Genomic DNA, 19,728 nt, shown 5'->3' with positions numbered 1-19,728 from the left:
TTAATGTTGTTTTATTGCTGGAAAATTTTATTTTGGCAGTTCGCTGATTGGCACGATTTTCAAAGGAGAGTTCAAGCACAGAAATCGAGATAAGTTGTAATTTGTGGTTGCTGGAATTTTTACTATGTATTTCAGTTTCTCTGTAGGGGGGGATTTTCCAGGGTCACATTGACCAAAAATCACTGTGTTATTTTCTGTGTGTGGCTGTCATAATTCTGATGTTTTTTTTTATGCAATTTCAGCAGTTGTGAAATATCTAAATTTGTGTTTTCAGAAAATATTGTCATTTCCAGATTTTATGATTTTTATCATGCTTCGATTTAAAATAAAATGCATGGAGTGATAAGGAAAACTGATAACCGGAGTGGGGGTTGAAATTCTTCACTTTTCTTGAATGAACTCTAGTTTGATCACTCCAGAGTCTATGCAATATACCTAGCTTATCTATTTTAAGTTATCTCGCTCTTTACTGGAACTACTCCCATCAGTGAAAATCCATAAAGAGCGGGCGATTTTTGCTGCGGTGACAGTGGGCCATTGCCCCATTGTTAGCAGTTAGCACTTGATCTAGCTACTTGTCTTGTAGGGTTTCCCTCTCCAAGGTCTACTAGATTTTGATGTCCCAACATGATTGTCTGATACTTGTTCAGATCATAGTTGGCTCCCAATTTATGACTCAGCTAAATATTGTGATGGGACCATGCATGTGGAAAACCTGAACAGACAACACGGTTAAACAAATCAGTGATGTAGTCAATAACTGTTCATCTACCATATTTGAGAAGCTTGGCTTGGAACAGTTCCACGCCTGTCTCTTTGCTAGTGTTCATCTCCTACAAGGCCTCTTGGATGTGTGTGCAAAAAAACAAGTAGCAAGGAGTTGTGGGAGGGGGAGGTAATCAGAACACGATGCCGAGGTATATCGCAGAGGATAGTCATAAGACTGAACATGGAGTGGGAGTCAAAAATCAAAGGGGAGGATGGGGTAGCTGGAAAAGATGGCGTGACAGAAGATTTAGGGAATAGCACAAAGCAGCAACCAATTTACATTTCCTCTAAGAAATAAAGAGACGTTTCTTGCAATTAAGAGGACAGATCAAGAGATGTGACATTTGCAACAAGTCTCAAGGGTATAGACGCTTCCAAATACATCACATTAATATTTATTTCATTGATGTTTCAGACCAGACTAATGTGGTCCACAGTTAGGATCAGAATGATGATGGACCACATTAGTTTGGTCCATTATCGAGATCAGAATGATAATAGACCACATTAGTCTGGACTGAAACATCATGAAATCAATACTAGCGCAATGTATTTGGAAGATTATATACCCACAATAGGATTTGCTGAGGATGGGGTGGGCAGTAAAAGAGTATGATGTATATCTATGATGGGTTTTGCAATCAATCACCATACCACTGATTCATAGAGTTGGATCCATGGGGCATAGTGCAGGTGGGAGGATCGGTAACATGACCTCGGAGCTGAGGGCTGAATCCCAAAAGGAAAATGCGAGACGAATATACATGAAGGTGTTTAACAATATAATATGTCTTTGAAGATCTAAACACTGAAATGGATAAATCTAAGAGCTTGGGGTTTTTGGATGGTGCAAGCCAAGGGAACCTTGACCCTTCTAGAGCAGATGAGAGATGAATATACATGAAGGTGTTTCACAATATAAGATATGTTTTTGACGATCTAAAAACTGAAATAGATAAATCTAAGAGATTGGGGTTATTGTACAGTGCAAGCCAAGGAAACCTTGACCCTTGTGGAAATGGAAGAGATTTATATTTGTCAAAGCAGTGCCTTTTCTCCTTCAAATTGGGTTAGGCACGGGCACAAACAACTGGGATGAACTCCATCCCCTCTGAAATTTTCTTAAACTTGCTATTCAAAAAGGAGTCTAAAAGATCCGAGCCTTTGGAGATTCAAATTTGGTACCTGAATGGGAAGGATGTTTCAGAATGCAAAACATCTACCTTAGTTCTTCGCTGGAGCAGGTCCTTGCTATTGATGGTCAATTTGAAGAAACTCAGTATTCCCAATTTCATAGATCATTTAACTCTCTTGCAAGGATAAACTTTCTAAATGAGCTGTGGCAAGGACTCAATGAATCTTGCAGGTTGAAGAGCATATAGTGGGGGAGGAACCCCCTAATGTGCCTTAAATTTAATCCACTCTTATTTTCTCCTTTGTTGAAGCCATTCTTCTTCCCTGTGTATTTGCAGACAGGTCATCCTGGATGGCAGATAGTTTTCTTGACCACTCTTTGAGGTAGATGACAGTGTTGCAGTTCCAATGGTCTTTTGCTGTGGCACAAACCTCTTCTTATTTTATCTACTGCAATCTGTCAAGGGCATAGGGACCTATGCCTTTCCTTCCTTTCTTTGTTTTGTATGTAAAGACGTATACAGAATGTAACTTTGGATTTTGTGATTTTCATTTTTACACGTAAGGCATTGCAAATTTCTGAATTAGAGATTACTAATTTGCTAGCTAAACATTGTGAACATAGGAAGATGAATAGTTAGAATCGTTGCAACTCGCGAAAAGAAGCATGCTGACAATTTTGTAGGAGGCAAGTGAACCACAAGTTGAATGTCCAGAGTTATGCCAACTGACAACCTTAGAGTTGTGGAGTTTAGGAGGACTATAATACTGTTCACAATACTAGACCAACTTGTAGCTAGTCATTGCATATAACAAAAAGAGATTAAATTATGGGGAGCATAGAATATGAAACACTATTAAACAAAACATGTAGCATTTAAAGCGAATATGAAACACTATTAAACAAAACATGTAGCATTTAAAGCTAACGCAACCACAATAGGGTTGAATGGGAAATAAACCTTCTTTATTTGTGAAATGTGCACTCATAAAACCAAGTGAATATTGCAACTGTCAGTTGGATCTAACATGACTGGTTGTGGGATAGAAAGTTATCCTCCCCACCCACGTTATATTCCCATAGGTGACATGTTGAGCTCATAAAGAGTGTATTGTCGTAATGCCTTTGAGCCTGTTGTTGACCTGACCTTGTGCCTAAAAAATCTAGGGTTTACCCTACATACCATCCTTGGAATGAGGAAAAGTGCCTGGGCTAAATTACCTGGAAAAAAAATGAACCTCGCAACCTAGTAACTCAACGAAGAGAATCCAGTGCCCACAATAACTGTGCAGCTAGTGATTGAGTGAGAGTAGGCACAACAGCTATGTAAGCATAGTATTTTGGCTAAAGACATATTTTCATTGATTTCGTTTAAGACAGATCAAGTTCTCTGATTTCATCTAAGACGAGAAGAATTAATTATACAAAGCAAAGAGAGAGGACGGTTGGAATTCTGGCTAGGAGGAGTCTACTCAATTTTATGAACTGGGGTAGCATTTGGCCCTGTGGATGCATAAATACAAAATCCAAGCAAATCCATCACAACAAATCTTAATAGTTATATTTGGCCTCAACTTTAGAAAATATTTCGAATCCATCCAGAATTAATAGCAATAAGGTAGTGTGACCAGGCAGGAAGTACGATGGTGCATTTCAAAACAACTACATGAACCAGCTTTACAAGAAACAACTATCAGTATCAGAAGAAAGATCCATCATCACAAGTTCTCTGGAATATCACCTGCACTAATTGACTTGCAACACAAATTGTTCTAACCAAAAATTAAAAAAGAAATGAAGTGCAAGCAATCAACCTGTCCCAGCCGCATGATGCAAGGCTGCAGTTCCCAACTCATTAGAAGTTGCCGCAGGATCTGCACCATGCTCCAAAAGGTATTTAGCTGTCTGGAAGTGTCCTTGTCGAGTTGCATGAATCAGAGGAGTCTCACCTACAAAAGCAAGATAGATACAATACTATATATTATTTATTTTGACAGTGACTTTTACATGCAAGGAAAAAATATCGCAAAGGTTTCAGCTGTAAAAGGTTAACAGAACAGAGAGATTACTATTATTAGATAACCCTCCCCTTTGCCTTTAATTCAAACAGAAATGACATCAACATAAAGAGATTAAGGACTAAGCCTTAAGGACATTACTTGACATTTTATGCCTCCTGCTGCTTCCCAATTTAGACCTCAATGAACTGTTATTTTGTTTTGAAATCACATTAAAAAGCAGGGAAAGGTTCTTGCGGGTCAACCAAGATAAATTAAGAGCTACATGATATTCTAGTTAGGAAAACTCTAATTATAAGCTTATCAAGTCCCCAGTGTGTTCATCTTTATGTTACTCTGTGCTGCTTTAACCCTGGTATTATCTAGAAAGACCATAAAAAGGTACGGAATGGCTTAGTAATCAACATTATGGTTGTTTATGTTGAGAAATCCAATAGGGTGGCAAGTTAATTGATTTCTCGTATTATGACATTATCTTGTGATGTTTCATTATTATTTTTCTTCTTTCAATTTATCTTATTCTTATCATCAAGACTAATGCCAATCAATAAATAGAAGAGGACACGAGATATAGGCACGCAGCCAGGGCAAAACCCCTACGTAGGGGAAAACCCAGTCAAGAACTCTTCCTTCCTTCAGTAGATTCAATACAAAGTTGAGATGACCAAAACCCTTATAACCTAGACTAAAGACTCCCTCCATCGAGTCATCATTGTTTATTCTACAGTTCTGAGTTCTGTGAGTAACACTTTGCAAACACAGTTTTCTCGGGCTTCAGTTCTGTGGCAGCCACCTCATACTTGAATCCTGTGGGATCCTTTCCTTGCTTCAATCCTGAGACAACTTCCTTTTGTTTCGGTCTTGTGACATTCCTTATTATGCTTCTATCATCCTTTATTTGTGTCACACTTCAGTTCTGCAATGGCATCACAACTCGGCTTCTCTTACCCTTCAGTTCTGTAGTGGCATCATTAATTCGGTCCTTCATCCTCCTCATACTTGAATCCTGTGGCATCCTTTCCTTGCTTCAATCCTGAGGCAACTTCCTTTTGTTTCGGTCTTGTGACATTCCTTATTATGCTTCTACCATTCTTTATTTGTGCCACACTTCAGTTCTGCAATGGCATCACAACTCGGCTTCTCTTACCCTTCAGTTCTGCAGTGGCATCATTAATTCGGTCCTTCATTAATCTTCATCAACAGAGATATACTTCAGTGTTTTGATCCTATGGTGGCAATATGGATATAACTCAGTTCTTTGTTTCTGTAGTGGCACCATTATAACTCGGTCCTTTATAACAGAGATACATTGTTGTGGCAGCCCAGACTTTCGTCTTGTAGTGATAGCCCAGAAAAAGGTTTTGCACTTTGGTTCTGTGAAAGCTTGCCCTCCTCTGTGATCACCAAACTCCCTTCTCTCAGATGCTCTGAACTTATTTATAGTTGTCTCCCACTGTAAAATAAGCTGACTTGTAGAGTATTTGTTTGGAGGCTGACCTTGCAAGGTGACTTGATGGAGGAGTCTTTTGACAAAACAAATTTGACTTTGACTTAAATAAAAATCCTAAAGCCTACAATGGAGGCTTGATCTATGACAATTAACCCAAGCATGAAACCCATGCTTTAAGAAGTCAATTTAATTAATAATAAAATTTCTTTTGGTTTCTTTTGATGAATATATTTCATTATGACTCAAGTACAATTATAAAGACCGAACCTAGTTGCATTCTTCAACAGTTTAATCAATTAATAAGTTAATACCTATTTGTGTTCCTTCTTGCCGATGTTTTGCTCTTTGGTTAAAGTTTCAAACTACTTGTGACATCTCATTTCTTGGCCATATATTCACACTTTAAAATCTTAGAAAAGATCAGAAGCAGTGTTGTGAACATCGCTGTGATAAAATCAGGAAATCATGCTTTTTTCAAAGCCCCTATATTTTTGACTGATTTTTACGGCGATTTTTTCCTTACTGAAAAAATCATGATTTAATAGTAAAAATCACGATTAAATCGCAAGTCAATGTGAAAAACCATCGGTAAGTGCACATGCATGTTTATAAAGTTTTTTCGTTGGTTTTTTTGTATCATTTTGCAAACAGCGATCAAGTTAGAGAGCAGAGGAGGAGGAGAATGAATCCACTAAGCCAAGAGAAACCAACGGTATTTAGGATCCCACTCAAAGAAAATTAGATTGTGGACCGACTTTCCTCAACTGGTGGCAGATTTGCAGGTATGGGAATCAAATTCAGCCCTGTTTTTTTTGTTCTACTTGTTTCTTCCTTGGGTTTCAGTCACCAATTTATTTTCCATGATTTTGCTAGAGCAGGGTGTGTGTTTTTTGGACATTATTGTTTTATTCAGTGGAGAGGGTTTTTTATTGTCAAAACGCTGATTTTTAATATATTTTTTTAATTCTTGCGCCATAAGTCCAATTTTACATTAAAGAATTCAATAAATATGCAAAGACATTTGGACCCTATGTGGGAATATGGTGAACCCAATGAAGGGTTCAATAGACAAAATTTGAGTTGCAAGTTGTGTGGGAAGCATATGACAGGGGGCATATTGTGATTGAAATAACACTTTACACAAATTCAGGGACATGAAATAGGACATTGCCCAATTGCATCTCCAAAAAATCATCCATATTGACATCAAATCATTAGATGATAAAGAGTCAGCCGGAATTAACAAGGAAGCTATGGAGACTCAAATGGCAAGGGGTGGAGTGGTGGTAGGTGACCGTGAAAGTGGTTTTCTTCAGCATCAGCTTCTACAATCAGCCCTGCAGCTACCTCATCATTTTTTGTTCCTAGAACCACACCGGGTGCACAATCATCTATCAAGTCAATGCTTAAAAAAAGAAGAAGGAAGAAGCTGACAAGCTGGTGGATAGGTGTTTTCTATGGAGTGGCATTCCCTTCAGCATTGCCAAGAACAATCCATTTTACCAACGTATAGTTGATGCTATTACCATTGTTGGCCCAAGGTACAAATCCCTTTCCTATGATGACTTGAGAGGGACTATTCTTCAAAATGAAAAGGTCGATTGCATTGCAAGATTGGAGGAATTCAAGGCATCATGGGAACACATGAAATGCATTGTGATGTCAAATGGTCGGATTGATCAAAATGGTAGAACCCTTATTAACTTCTTAGTTAATTGTCCCAAGGGGCAATGTTTATGAAATTTGTTAATGCATGTGCACATATCAAAGATGCATGACTATTATGTGATATGTCGGACGTGTTCATTCAGGAGGTAGGTCCACAACATGTTGTCCAGGTCATAATGGACAATGCTAAAGATTATGTCGTTGCTGGCAAGATGCTTATGGATGCTTTGGACACCTTGTGTTACAAACTATATTGACTTGATGTTAGAGGACATAGGAAAAATTCCTTATGTCAAGGATATTGTTGAATCATCAAAAAGCATAACAAAATTTATATACAATCATGCATTTGTGCTTCATTTGATGAGAAGATTCACCAATAACAAGGAGTTGGTGCACCCTACTATTACATGGTTTGCCACTAGCTTCATATCTCTTCAATATCTCTTGAATTCTATGGGGATGTGAAGAGAATGTTTCTTTTAGAGGAGTAACATGCTTTATCATTAGCCGCAAACCGTAGGGAGAGGCCATATGTAAGGTAGTTTCATACCAGAACATTTGGGCAGAAGTGCAGGAGGTGTGTACCATTACTGAACCTTTGGCAAAGGTTCTTCGATTAGTTGATGGAGATAAGTCTGCAATGGACTACTTGTATGAGGCAATGGATAGGGCCAAAGAATACATTCGTAGCTATTATGAGGATAAGGAAGATGAAGGGTTTGAGAAACAACAACTGATGTTTCTTTCAGAGGAGTAGAATGCTTTATCATTAGCCGCAAGCCAGAGGGAGAGGCCATATGCAGGCCAGTTTCACACCAGAACATTTGGGCAGAAGTGCAGGTGTGTACCATTACTGAACCTTTGGTAAAGGTTCTTCAATTAGTTGATGGAGACAAGTCCGCAATGGACTACTTGTATGAGACCATGGATAAAGCCAAAGAATACATTCGTAGCTATTATGAGGATAAGGGGGATGAGGGGGCTGAAAAACAGCAACTAATATGGAGAGTGATTGATGAGCGATGGAACAATACACTCCACCCCTTCCATTCATGTTGCAGGGATCTACTAGAACCCCATATTCTTTTACTCCTCTAGTTTTATATTTGATGTTGAGGTCATCGATAAATTTTTTTATCTATTCGGAAGAAGGTGTCATAGCCAGTAGAACATGTAGAAATTTCTAAATAAATGGAGTTATACAAGATGGCAAGTGGCACATTTAGCTTTGACATGGCTATCTAAGATAGGAAGACCAAAATGCCAAATAAGCTTTAGTCTATTTCTAATTTCATTGCCTCTTCATACTTAACTTCAACTTTCAAATTTCAATTTTTTCCTTATGTTTTTCTTATTTGTTGTAGATGCATGGTGGACAAACTATGGTCACGGAGTACCCAATCTTCAAAAGCTTGACATTCGAGTGCTCAGCTAGGGATGCTTGAGAGCGGGAGAAAAACAAGAGCGGGAAGCAACATTTTCAAAAGCTCCCGAATCAGGAGCGAATCGATAGTAAATTTTTTTATATAATAAATATTTTTATATATTTTGATGCATATATGTCAACAAAAGCATGTAGAATGATGAATTAAATATAAAAAAAATAAAAACATGGATTAAACAATATAACATCAATCATCTAGAAGTTATTATATTCATCGACCACATGTCCACAAGTTACATGTTACAACATATCTAGTCTCATGATTCATCAATCTTAAAGTTTCAAGCTTTCAAAATTCAATATATAACATTTGTCATCAGTGATCACTAAAGTTTTACTTGTAACCATTACCAAACTATAACAAAGAATATCAAACCTGAAATGAAATGTTTCAACTTTCGACTTTCATGAAGCATCATATTCATAATGCATTCCTAATGAGTTATAATTGCCAACTTCAAAATTCAAACTTAAATCGTCATATATTGTTTATAAAAAATATCATAATAAATATGAAAGATTCAACAGTTATAAAAACTACTAGAAGCTATAAAAGACAAGTAAATCTATTATCTATTGCTTGGGCCCCTAACCACGAGAAATGTCTAATTTCTAGGAAGCTTGTGGTCTATTAGGAGTCTCCTACATAGTCGAACGGCCATGTCCAAAACAAGAAGGCACATGACCTCTACGTGAGGTTGTAGCTGGAGGTGGTAGCAACAAATCTTGAGGAACTTGAGCACTACTACTAGACGATGGGGGTGGCATGGTTTTTGTTGTTGTTGCTTCATCATCGTCTTTCAAAAGTTATGCTTCCTATTCTTCTAAATGTATAGCTCCATCCTCCAAATTATCTTCCTCTAGGTTGTTGTCCCAAGTCATATATGATGTCTCAGCGCGAGCCCGCCCATGATAATGTGTCAACAACCTCAAGTTGTAGTGCACAAAAACCAAGCTTTCTGCCCGTTTTTCATTGATGCAATTTCTTTACACATTATGGATGAAGTTATAAGTGTTCCAACACCTCTCTACAGAAGAAGTATTAACAATCTGTGAAAGCACTTTTATTGACAATTTTGCCGAAGGTCCCCCGCTACCATACATGTCCCACCATGTGATAGCTTCCATTCTCCCTATCTTCCATTGCATGCAAAGAACCAAACACCTCTCTACAGAAGAAGTATTAACAATCTGTGAAAGCACTTTTATTGACAATTTTGCCGAAGGTCCCCCGCTACCATACATGTCCCACCATGTGATAGCTTCCATTCTCCCTATCTTCCATTGCATGCAAAGAACCAAACACTCCAATGCTACTAAAGTATTTGCCTAATTCTGCATGCAATCTAGCACACTCCTCCCTATTAGGGACCAACTTGTCTAATGTTGTCATATGCCCAACTTGTATCTCTGGATCTATATGGGGTTTGGTTCTAACCCCACCCCCAGGTGCAGGTTTTCCCAACCATGACGTAGAGTAGCACTTTGGCATAAGGAACATTAATTTCACCCAATTGTGCACACACAAATTTGTAAATATGATCATACATGTTATCCATCTGCTCATACACATGCCCAATTGCTAGTGCATTTGTATCTGCAAAATGAATCATGCTATAAATGGGCCTGGTGTATTGCAAAACATCCCTCACATGTACCCAAAATACACCATCAAGAGCAGTCTCCTCCACCTCTTCAAAACCTTCCCTGTCAGTTGTGATTGGAGCCTTGTCCTTTAATACCTATTGTTGGCCGCTACGTGTCAACAACCCATAGCAGTACACCCCCTTTTTTCACAAAAGGGATATCGCTTGATCAATGTGTACATGCCATTCGACTATCATCATCAGCCTGATCATGTTATTTTGTAAACCCAGTCTGCATGTGTAAATTGTAAATAATCTTAGCGGATCTATGTCATGTATGTAATGGCCTAGGTAAACCTAATCTTCTAGTGATGATCTACGTTCCGGAAGGTTTTGTCTCACCGACCCATGGTCAGCAGAGTTCTCCTTCAGCCTAACCCCAAAGCCGGATTGGATTTTGTCATTAGAATCATAGGGGAGTCCTAGTGTGCTAGATTAATTCTATGTTAAAGTGATTTGGGAATAATCCTAGCCATTTGGTTAGTTTATTTTATTACAAATTGCTTGATCTGCTAGATTATATTTGTCTCGTAGAATTGGGTAGTCTATGAAGGTCTATGTCAAATGGGTTTTCCCCATGAAATGTAAAAATGTAAAAATCATGATGTAAAGTGTCTTGAGGGATAGAAAAATAATTTATCCCTTCATAAGTCCTAGGTCCTAGGTAATTTTATATTTTCCAAAGGCTAAATTCGAGGGTCCTTTAAAAATTTAAATTTTAAGAGGTCCAGGGACTAAGGCTAAATGATTATTTTGCTAAATTTTAGGCCCTTGGTCCCTAGGGTTAAGTCAAACTCAATTTTTTGAGGAAATTAATTAAAATGCATTTAATTGATAATTTCGAATTTCCTCAATAATTTAATTCGACGGATGATATTAAAAGATATTTTGATCTTCATCGACGGTCGAGATCGCTTTGACAAGGATCACTCGAACTAGCCGTTGGGGAAATTTTCTTTAAATAGGGGGTCAGTTGTTAGTTGAGATCATTCCATCTTGGAGTCGTCTGCTAAGTGAAAGCTCTCTTGTAATCGTTTTTTATGTGAAAATAAAGAAAGACTTTGGGGTTAATCTCTGCTAGTGTTACTCTTCGGAAAAATGTTGTAAGATGTTTTATTTTCTTGCATAGATTTACTTTCAGCCATTGATGTTAGCTTATTGAAGAGTGATTTAAACACAGGTATCTTGTTTGATCACTAGGGTTTGAATGATAGTTTAATTTCTGAATATAATGGCAGGTATCTCCATTAGATCTGAATTTTATTGTCGTTTTCTCTCTCTATGTTGATGGTTGAATTAAGTTGTGCAGGAAATCCTTGATCTTGAGATCATCGGGTGTTCGGGGAAGTCTTCAATTGGACCAGCCTACTCCCGGATAGCATTTTCTATTGAGCCCAGCTGGTTTTGATCCCGGGCTTATCATTAGAACTTCTGTTGTGGATGCATGAAGGGTTTTCTGAAGCACCACATCTTAAATTTAAAATTTTAAATATATGTGTGGCATAATGATAAATCTGGCTACCTAGAGCCTTTACCCTGTGAATTTTGTAATTATTTAGCTAGTTTTTTGGATTTTTAGTTTCATCTTTGTATATTTTGTTTTTGGGTGTTTTGTTTTTGTCATTGCAGGTTGTAGATCTGAAGGTGAGGTTCAATTTTGAAGCCAAAACCAGACCTAGAGTGTAAGATCTGGCCTTAGAATCAGTTTTTTGCAGGTGTACAGTGTTGCTGCCCTTCTCTCGATCCACAACGTCGTCGTAGCTCCTCAAATCCCATCCCTGCTCAAAGCCTTCACGTTGCCCATTGCCATCCCCTCACTCCACAGTCTTCTCAACCTACGTGTTGTCACGCAATCCCTCATCGCCCAAAAGTGGTTCCCTATCCATCCTGCCCACATCTCCTCTCCAAACCCAAATTATTTCTCCAGCATCCTCACGCAATCCGTCACTGCCTTACACCGCTATTCTTTCACGCCCCTCTCCACGCTATCCCCTCCGTCGAGTCGCTCTTCCTTCCGCTATCCAAACCTGCGCAATCTTCAACCATCCTCATCCGTCGCATCACCTGCAAACCACAACAACGCGCAGCAACAAAGCATTCGACATTTCTCATTTTAGGTATGGGTTAGGGTAGGATTATGATATATGTGCGTTGGATGTATATATTTATTTGTTTCATTAAATTTTAACTTAGGACTTCAGCAAAATTAAGAAAACAACAACAACAACAACAAAAAATCGATTTAGTTTTATTTTTACTTTATTTCACCTTTTTTATTTTTAGTTTTTCATTATAATAAATCAAAAATATAATAAAAATAAAAAATAAAAGAAAAACTTACAAAAATATATAAATTTTTAGCCCTTTGGATGTGTATGGTTATTTAAAAATTTAAAAAAATCTACCAAAATGATTTTTCTAAGATTGTGAGCTTTGAAAGAAAAGATTTTTATGGTATCAGTATTTTATCACTTTACTATAGTTAAAAGTGCTTAAAATTTTATCTGGTGGAAAACGATAAATTTTCCTAGGTTCGGAATTTCAAGCATAATCATTTTAAATCCTAGGTGCTTAGCTTTTAAAATTTCGTGGTTATTCAAAGTATTCGATCTTTTTTTTGAAAAATTTAATTGCTGGAGCTTTGCTAAGTCATTGAAATTGATCGTTATTGCTTGATTATTTTAATGCTCATCGTATGCTAGACATTTCAGTAAATATTTTCAAGCAATTGTTAAAAATTTTGTTCATATTTCTATTTCCAAAGCAGCAACAAACCAATTACTTGGCTTTATTTTCATCTAGCAAGATCATTAACTCCATAAGGCACTGGTCCTAAGCATTTAAAGATCTAATCAAATTTTAAATATCGATCAAGTGCTTGTTTCCCCTGCTGTGTCTCCCAAGCCAGTTGTTTCCCAGTTGGTCTTCCTTTATCCCATAGGGTCTTACCCCCTAAGCCGAGGGACACAGCTTAAACGAAGAGATCGAGGATCAGGGTAACAGCCCCCGGTCCAAGCGTTGTCGCGGTGCTTAAACACTCTGCGCAACAACATTTTTTGGCGCCGTTGTCGGGGATAGAGTTTTTTCTATCCTTGGTTTCCTCGACATTCATCTCATTTCTTTCCTCTCGTCCTTTCCTGTCTTTGATTCCTTCCTTTCGAGTTTTTCCGTGTTACACTTTCTGTCCAGATGGCGACTCCACTTCATTTACCTTCCACAAGGATGTATACTAGAAGACATCCAAGCAATTTGGTTAATCCTACTCCTGATCCTGAAAGGGCTCTCAGAGTACGATTACACAAGCTCTCTTCTCGTACACTTCTTGTTAACCTCGGACAAGAAGCCCTCTCTGATATCCACTTGCCTTTTACTAGCCTGGTCGAGCACGACATCATGGACATATTTGCCCCTTGTAACTTCTCTAACATTCAAGGTTATCCCAATGATATTCCAAAGCATGGGATGGATAAGTTGCCTATCTTTCAGGGAAATAATGCAATTAGCGCTAGTTCTCATCTAAAATCCTTTAGTTCATGGCTGGGTAAGTACGCAAGGGCTGCTGATTTTAATCATGAATATGTTAAAATGACCCTTTTTGTTCTAACCTTGGAGGGTGATGCTTTAGGTTGGTTTACGGAAAAGCCTCAAAATTCATTTGATTCCTTGCAATTGATTGTTAATGCCTTTAAGGAAAAGTATGGAGATAAGAGAGAAGGAAGACACCTTGTGAAAGCTATCAGCATAATCAAAAAGAGAGAGAATGAAACCGCTGAAGAATTTAACAAAAGGTTTAATGATATTATTAAGGAATTACCTCAAGATTATAAACCTACCGACAAATCTCTTCGAGATTTTTATATTGATGCCTTTAGCCCTGAGCCCTCTTATGAGTTGAGACGCGCTAAACTTCCTGATTACAGGGATTGTCAAGCCCTAGCAGTAGAACTTGAAAAGGATAAGACAACATCTGGGAAATCTGAAATCCCAGGTTTTGATAGGCATTCGACAAAATTGAAAGAACCTAAAGGAAAAGAGGTTCAAGAACCTGATAACAACCTTGTTCAGAAATTGCTACAAAAGATTGAAATCATGGAGATTAACCAAGCAAAATTAACCTCTAACCATGTTAAGGAATTAGCTACTTTGCAAAATAGGTTGGTCCAAATGGAAAGAGCTCAAACGCAAAATTTCCAGCCTAGAAATAATAATAATAATCGAAACAATAATTGGCAAAAGAAGGGTCAATCTAGCAAGCAGAGACCTCCTAATCCACTTGAACATACTAATGTGGTTGATGATGCTCTGCCTTACTGTCGGGCTTGTGATGCTCTTCATGAGGAGGCTACTTGTCCCATCGTTATAAAATGCTGGATAATGGAATGTTTGGGGCAGGTAATCAAATAAATGTAGTGGGTAAAGAGTTTCCTTTGTCTATGAACGACTGGATGGAAGTTAAGGAAAATAGTCGAGATGTTATGCATCCCTCGTCAGCTTTTGGTATAAATAATTTTGAAAATGAAGATGATATTTTGGCTAAATTATATGGTGAAAAACCTTCTCCAGAGCAAATCATGGAAATTGCTAGAGATAAAGGTTTAACTTATCAGAGAAGGGATAAAGATCAGAGCGGGAATCAAATTCCCCCTCGAACCTTTAACCCAGGTTCAAACTCTGGATTAGATCTCGATTTGGGAAGTTGGTTTAATAATGCGAAAATCTGGGGTCCTGTCTCCGAGATTATAAAAATCCCTTCCCAAAGAGCTAAGTTACTAAAAGCTATTGAAGGTCCTCAAGCAAATGTTTCTCAACAGAAAGCCCCGGAGGTTGATTATCACGATGCTCCCATATATTTGCAAAGTTTAGATTCAGATAACAAGGATCATCAACCTTTCTTTATCACCTTGATGGTTAATGGATATAAATTGAATAATTGCATGTTGGATTTTGGTGCATCAGCTTGTGTCATGACCAAGAAGGTCATGGAACAGCTTAATTTAAGAGTTTCTAGGCCCTACTACAATATATGTGCCATGATTCTAAGAAGATTGAAGTTCACGGTCTGATCAAGAATTTACAAGTTCATTTATCAGTTTACCCTGACATTATGATTGTTATGGATATTGTTGTTGTTGATGTGTCTGATGCTTGGGGTATGCTTTTATCTAGAAAATGGGCCTCTAATCTAGGAGGGAGTATTCAAATGAATTGGTCATATGCTATGATTCCTTCTCCTAGAGGTGATGGTTTTGTGAGACTTAATAGAGAGCCCGAGATAAAATTCCATGTTGAAGATCCTAAGAGACCTCATAACGAGATAATTAAAGAACAATTCGACATTGGGAATTATGCTATTATGTCTAATTTCATAGTTCCTCCTGATGATAAGGTTGATAAAAAGATTAGGGATCTCAATGATAAAGTTTGGTACATGTATTTTGATGGTGCATCGTCTAGGCATGGTAAAGGCGCAAGAATAGTGTTAAAATCACTCCTTGGTCATATCTTCAAGTTTGCCTATCGATTGGAATTCGAAGCAACCAACAACGTTGTTGAATATGAAGCTTTGTTGTTGGGTCTTGAGTTGGCAAAGGCTTTAAGAGTCAAGTTGCTTAGCATCAAGGGGGATTCTGACTTAATTATCATGCAGCTTAAAAATAAATTTACATGTAAAAATCAAATCTTAAGGAATTATCGAAATGTTGTATGGGATACTATGGAACACTTTGATGCCCTTGACCTTGAAGCTATCCCAAGAGAGCATAATAGTTCGGCGGATGAGCTTGTTGTAGTTGCTTCTACTTTGCAGTTATCTAATGAGCTAATTGAGGATAAGATTAAAATGGAAGTTATATTTAGACCTTCTGTCCCAGATAACTCGAAGCATTGGCAAGTCTTTAATGATGAAAAACAAGTGATTCATTTCCTTGATAATTTGGATGAGTTTGAAAATTTTCGGATAGATTCTAAGGAGGATGGATCTGATGATCATGAGGATATCATAAGTCCTACTCTTAGGAATGTGGTTGCCTTAGAACAACACTTTGATCGGCACGATGCCACAAAGTTGAAAGAGGGGAATAAAATGGATCCAGGCGAATACATCGAGGTAAACATTGGTACTTCTAGGGATCCAAAGATTGTTAAAATTGGTAAGCGTACTAATGTTGAGGAAAGAAAAAAGTTAACCAATTTACTTTGCGAATATCGAGATGTTTTAGCATTTTCTTATTATGTTTTAAAAGGTTATAGGGAGCATGTCACAGAACACACTATCCCTCTGAAAGATGGAAATGCTAAACCCTTTTGCCAAAAGCTTAGGCAGATTAATCCTAAGTTCAAAGATGAAAATGGTTCAAAAGGAGCTTTCGAAGATGCTTGCAACAGGAATTATTTCTCAAACGAGGCATTCAACATGGTGTTCCAACCTGGTGATTGTTAGGAAAAAGAACGGTACGATAAGGCTTTGTGTTGATTTTCGAAACCTTAATCTAGCATGTAAGAAAGATAATTACCCTTTGCCAAACATGGAGACTATTTTGCAAAGAGTAACTGGTTCTGGAATGATGTCATTGCTTCAGGAATTATTGCTCAAACGAGGCATTCAACATGTTGTTCCAACCTGGTGATTGTTAGGAAAAAGAACGGTATGATAAGGCTTTGTGTCGATTTTCGAAACCTTAATCTAGCATGTAAGAAAGATAATTACCCTTTGCCAAACATGGAGACTATGTTGCAAAGAGTAACTGGTTCTGGAATGATGTCATTGCTAGATGGTTTTTCTGGGTATAATCGGGTATGGGTTAAGAAGGAAGATTGTCACAAAACTACATTCACCACACCATGGGGTACTTTCGAATATATTAGAATGCCGTTTGGATTAACCAACGTTGGGGCTACATTTCAAAGGGCTATGGATTATGCCTTCAAGGACTTAATTGGGAAATTTATCGAAATTTACCAAGATGATCTTACTGTTTTTTTAAGGATGGTATTAGTCATATAAGTCATCTTAGGCAAGTTTTTGATAGGTGTAGAGAGTACGAGATTTCTTTAAATCCGGCTAAGTCTGTTTTTGGAGTAACTAAAGGGAAGTTACTTGGTCACATCATTTCTAAAGATGGAATCAAAATTGATCCTGAAGGAGTCGAAGCAATCCAAAATATTCCTCTTCCCCATTATCTTAAATCCCTTCAGTCTTTCCTTGGAAAAACAAATTTTCTTAGAAGGTTTTTTCCAAATTACGCAGAAGTAGCTAAGCCTATTCAGAGTCTTCTGAAGAAAGATGTAAAATTTGTTTGGCAAGAAGACGGCAAAAGGGCTTTTCAGGAAATCAAAGGCGCTATTGCAAGAGCCCTGTTTTAGTTAGTCCCAATTACTCTAAGGATTTCATGATTTTCTCTTTCGCTTCTGAAGATACCATCGTTGGTGTCTTATTGCAGAAAAATAAGGATGGTCACGAGCAGCCTATTACTTTCATGAGTAGAGCGCTTCAAAATTATGAATTAAAATACAATACCATGGAAAAGCAAGCCTATGCCTTAGTTAAATCTCTTAAGCCTTTCAAGACTTATGTGGGTTACTCCAAAATGTTTGCTTTTGTCCCACATTCTACGGTTAAAGATATATTAACTCAAACTGATTACTTAAGGACTCGTGCTAGGTGGGTTACTAAAATACAAGAAGATGATTTAGAGATTAGACCCACCAAATTAGTCAAAGGCCAAATCTTGGCTCAAATGATAACCGAAGGTAATGAAAAAGCCCGTGGTTTGATTTATCTTAACGATTCATCTTCGCCTGAGTTGCAAAGATTAGGAGATCATGAGTGGTACAAGGATATTGTTTATTACTTGATAAATCTTACATGTCCTAACCATTTAGTCGCTCATAAGAGAAGGGCTCTTAGATTAAAAGCCACTAAGTATTGCCTCATGAAGGATAGCCTTGGATGGAGAAATCCTAAGGGCATTGTACTTACGTGTGTTGATGAAATTGAGTCCAAGAAGTTAGTTTCTGAGTTTCATTCAGGATTTTGTGGTGGTCATTATGCTGCTAGAACTACTGCCCACAAAATTCTGAGAGTTGGTTATTATTGGCCTTCAATTTTTTCTGATGTGCATAAGTTTGTTAGAAGTTGTCAAGCTTGTCAATTTTTGTCAGACCAGGAGTAACTCCAGACTAGGCAAAAACCGATTCGTTTATTTCATTAGGTAGCTGTTGTTTATATACATGAATGTCACTGATCAGTTCATCTTCTTGATGACTATTCACATTCCGGGTTCACCCAACCGCTAAGGATTAGGTGTCAACATTCCCCCCCTTTCTCTTCGAAGCGCTTTGGTGAAGATGTCTGCAATTTGCTCATTTGTGGAACAATGACGGAGATGGATTGTTTTGGCCTCAACATGATGTCGGATCAGATGATATTTACTATTGATGTGCTTAGTACGATCATGGAACTTTGGGTTCTTGGCCAACTTTATTGCAGAGGTGTTATCAATCATGAGTGGAGTTGATTGTACTTGTTTTACCTGCAAATCTTCAAGAATTTTCCTGAGCCACACAATTTCTTTCGTTGCTTCAGCTGCTGCCACGTATTCTGCTTCTGTTGTGGAATCTGCTGGAACTGATTGTTTGCGTGATCTCCAGGAGACAGCTCCTGATCCAAGACTCATAGCATATCCTGAAGTAGATACCCCAGTTTCTTTGTCTCCATCGAAGTCTGAATCAGAGTATCCAATCAAGCTGAAGTCGTCCACCTGTGTATACTTGATTCCAAGGTCTTGAGTTCCCTTCAAGTACCTTAGAACTCTTTTTGCAGCAGACCAATGTCCCTCACAAGGTTTTTGCATAAACCTGGAGAGGATTCCAACAGCAAATGAAATGTCTGGTCTGGTAGTAGTGAGGTAGATGAGACTTCCTACAAGCTGTCTATACTTTGTTGCATCCTCAAATTCCTTTCCTTCAGTAGATGTGAGCTTTAAGTTTTGTTCCATTGGAGTAGAAAGAGGATTGCACTCTGTCATGCCAAATCTGTTTAACAAATCTCCAATGTATTTCTTTTGAAAAAGAAATATGGATTTTGGATGTTGGGTTACTTCAATGCCAAGATAGTAATGAACATAGCCCAAATCAGTCATTTCAAAACTTTTTCCTAATTCTTTCTTTATGGATGCAATATAGCTTTCATTGTTCCCTGTCATTAAAAGATCATCTACATATACCACAAGATATACAACTGTTTTGCCAACTTTCTTGACAAATAAAGTTGCATCATCAAAATCAAAATGATTGAAGTTGAGTTTCAGAAGTTGCTCAGTTAGTTTTTCATCCAGGCTCGTGGTGCCTGTTTGAGGCCATACAAGGACTTCACAAGTTTGCATACTTTCTGTTCATGTCCTTTCACAGCAAATCCTTCAGGCTGGGACATAAAAACATTCACTTTTAGATCTCCATTCAAGAATGCAGTTTTTACATCCATTTGATGGACTTTCCAACCGTTCTGAGCAGCTAGTGCAAAGAGTGTCCGGATGGTGGCCCATTTTGCTGTGGGGGAAAAAGTTTCCTCATAATCGACCCCTTCCTTCTGTGCAAAA

At 37.8% G+C, this 19,728-nt stretch overlaps 1 protein-coding gene across 3 annotated transcripts in view; it reads right to left on the bottom strand.

The window, feature by feature from the left end:
* TPR10 (ankyrin repeat family protein) overlaps nt 1-19,728 on the bottom strand; it is a 424,227-nt gene that overhangs the window by 356,909 nt on the left and 47,590 nt on the right. For all 3 annotated transcript variants that reach the window (XM_089410812.1, XM_089410813.1, XM_089410814.1), the window contains exon 4: nt 3,718-3,852. In XM_089410812.1, the coding sequence (XP_089266938.1) occupies nt 3,718-3,852 (135 nt within the window). The remainder of the gene's footprint in view (nt 1-3,717; nt 3,853-19,728) is intronic.

Source organism: Pinus tabuliformis, chromosome 3_1 (assembly GCF_031772625.1).
Source record: "Pinus tabuliformis cultivar Carrire ecotype Pingquan chromosome 3_1, CPIR1, whole genome shotgun sequence".
In the NCBI taxonomy this organism is placed as follows: domain Eukaryota; kingdom Viridiplantae; phylum Streptophyta; class Pinopsida; order Pinales; family Pinaceae; genus Pinus; species Pinus tabuliformis.
This window is presented reverse-complemented; position numbering and strand designations above follow the sequence as displayed.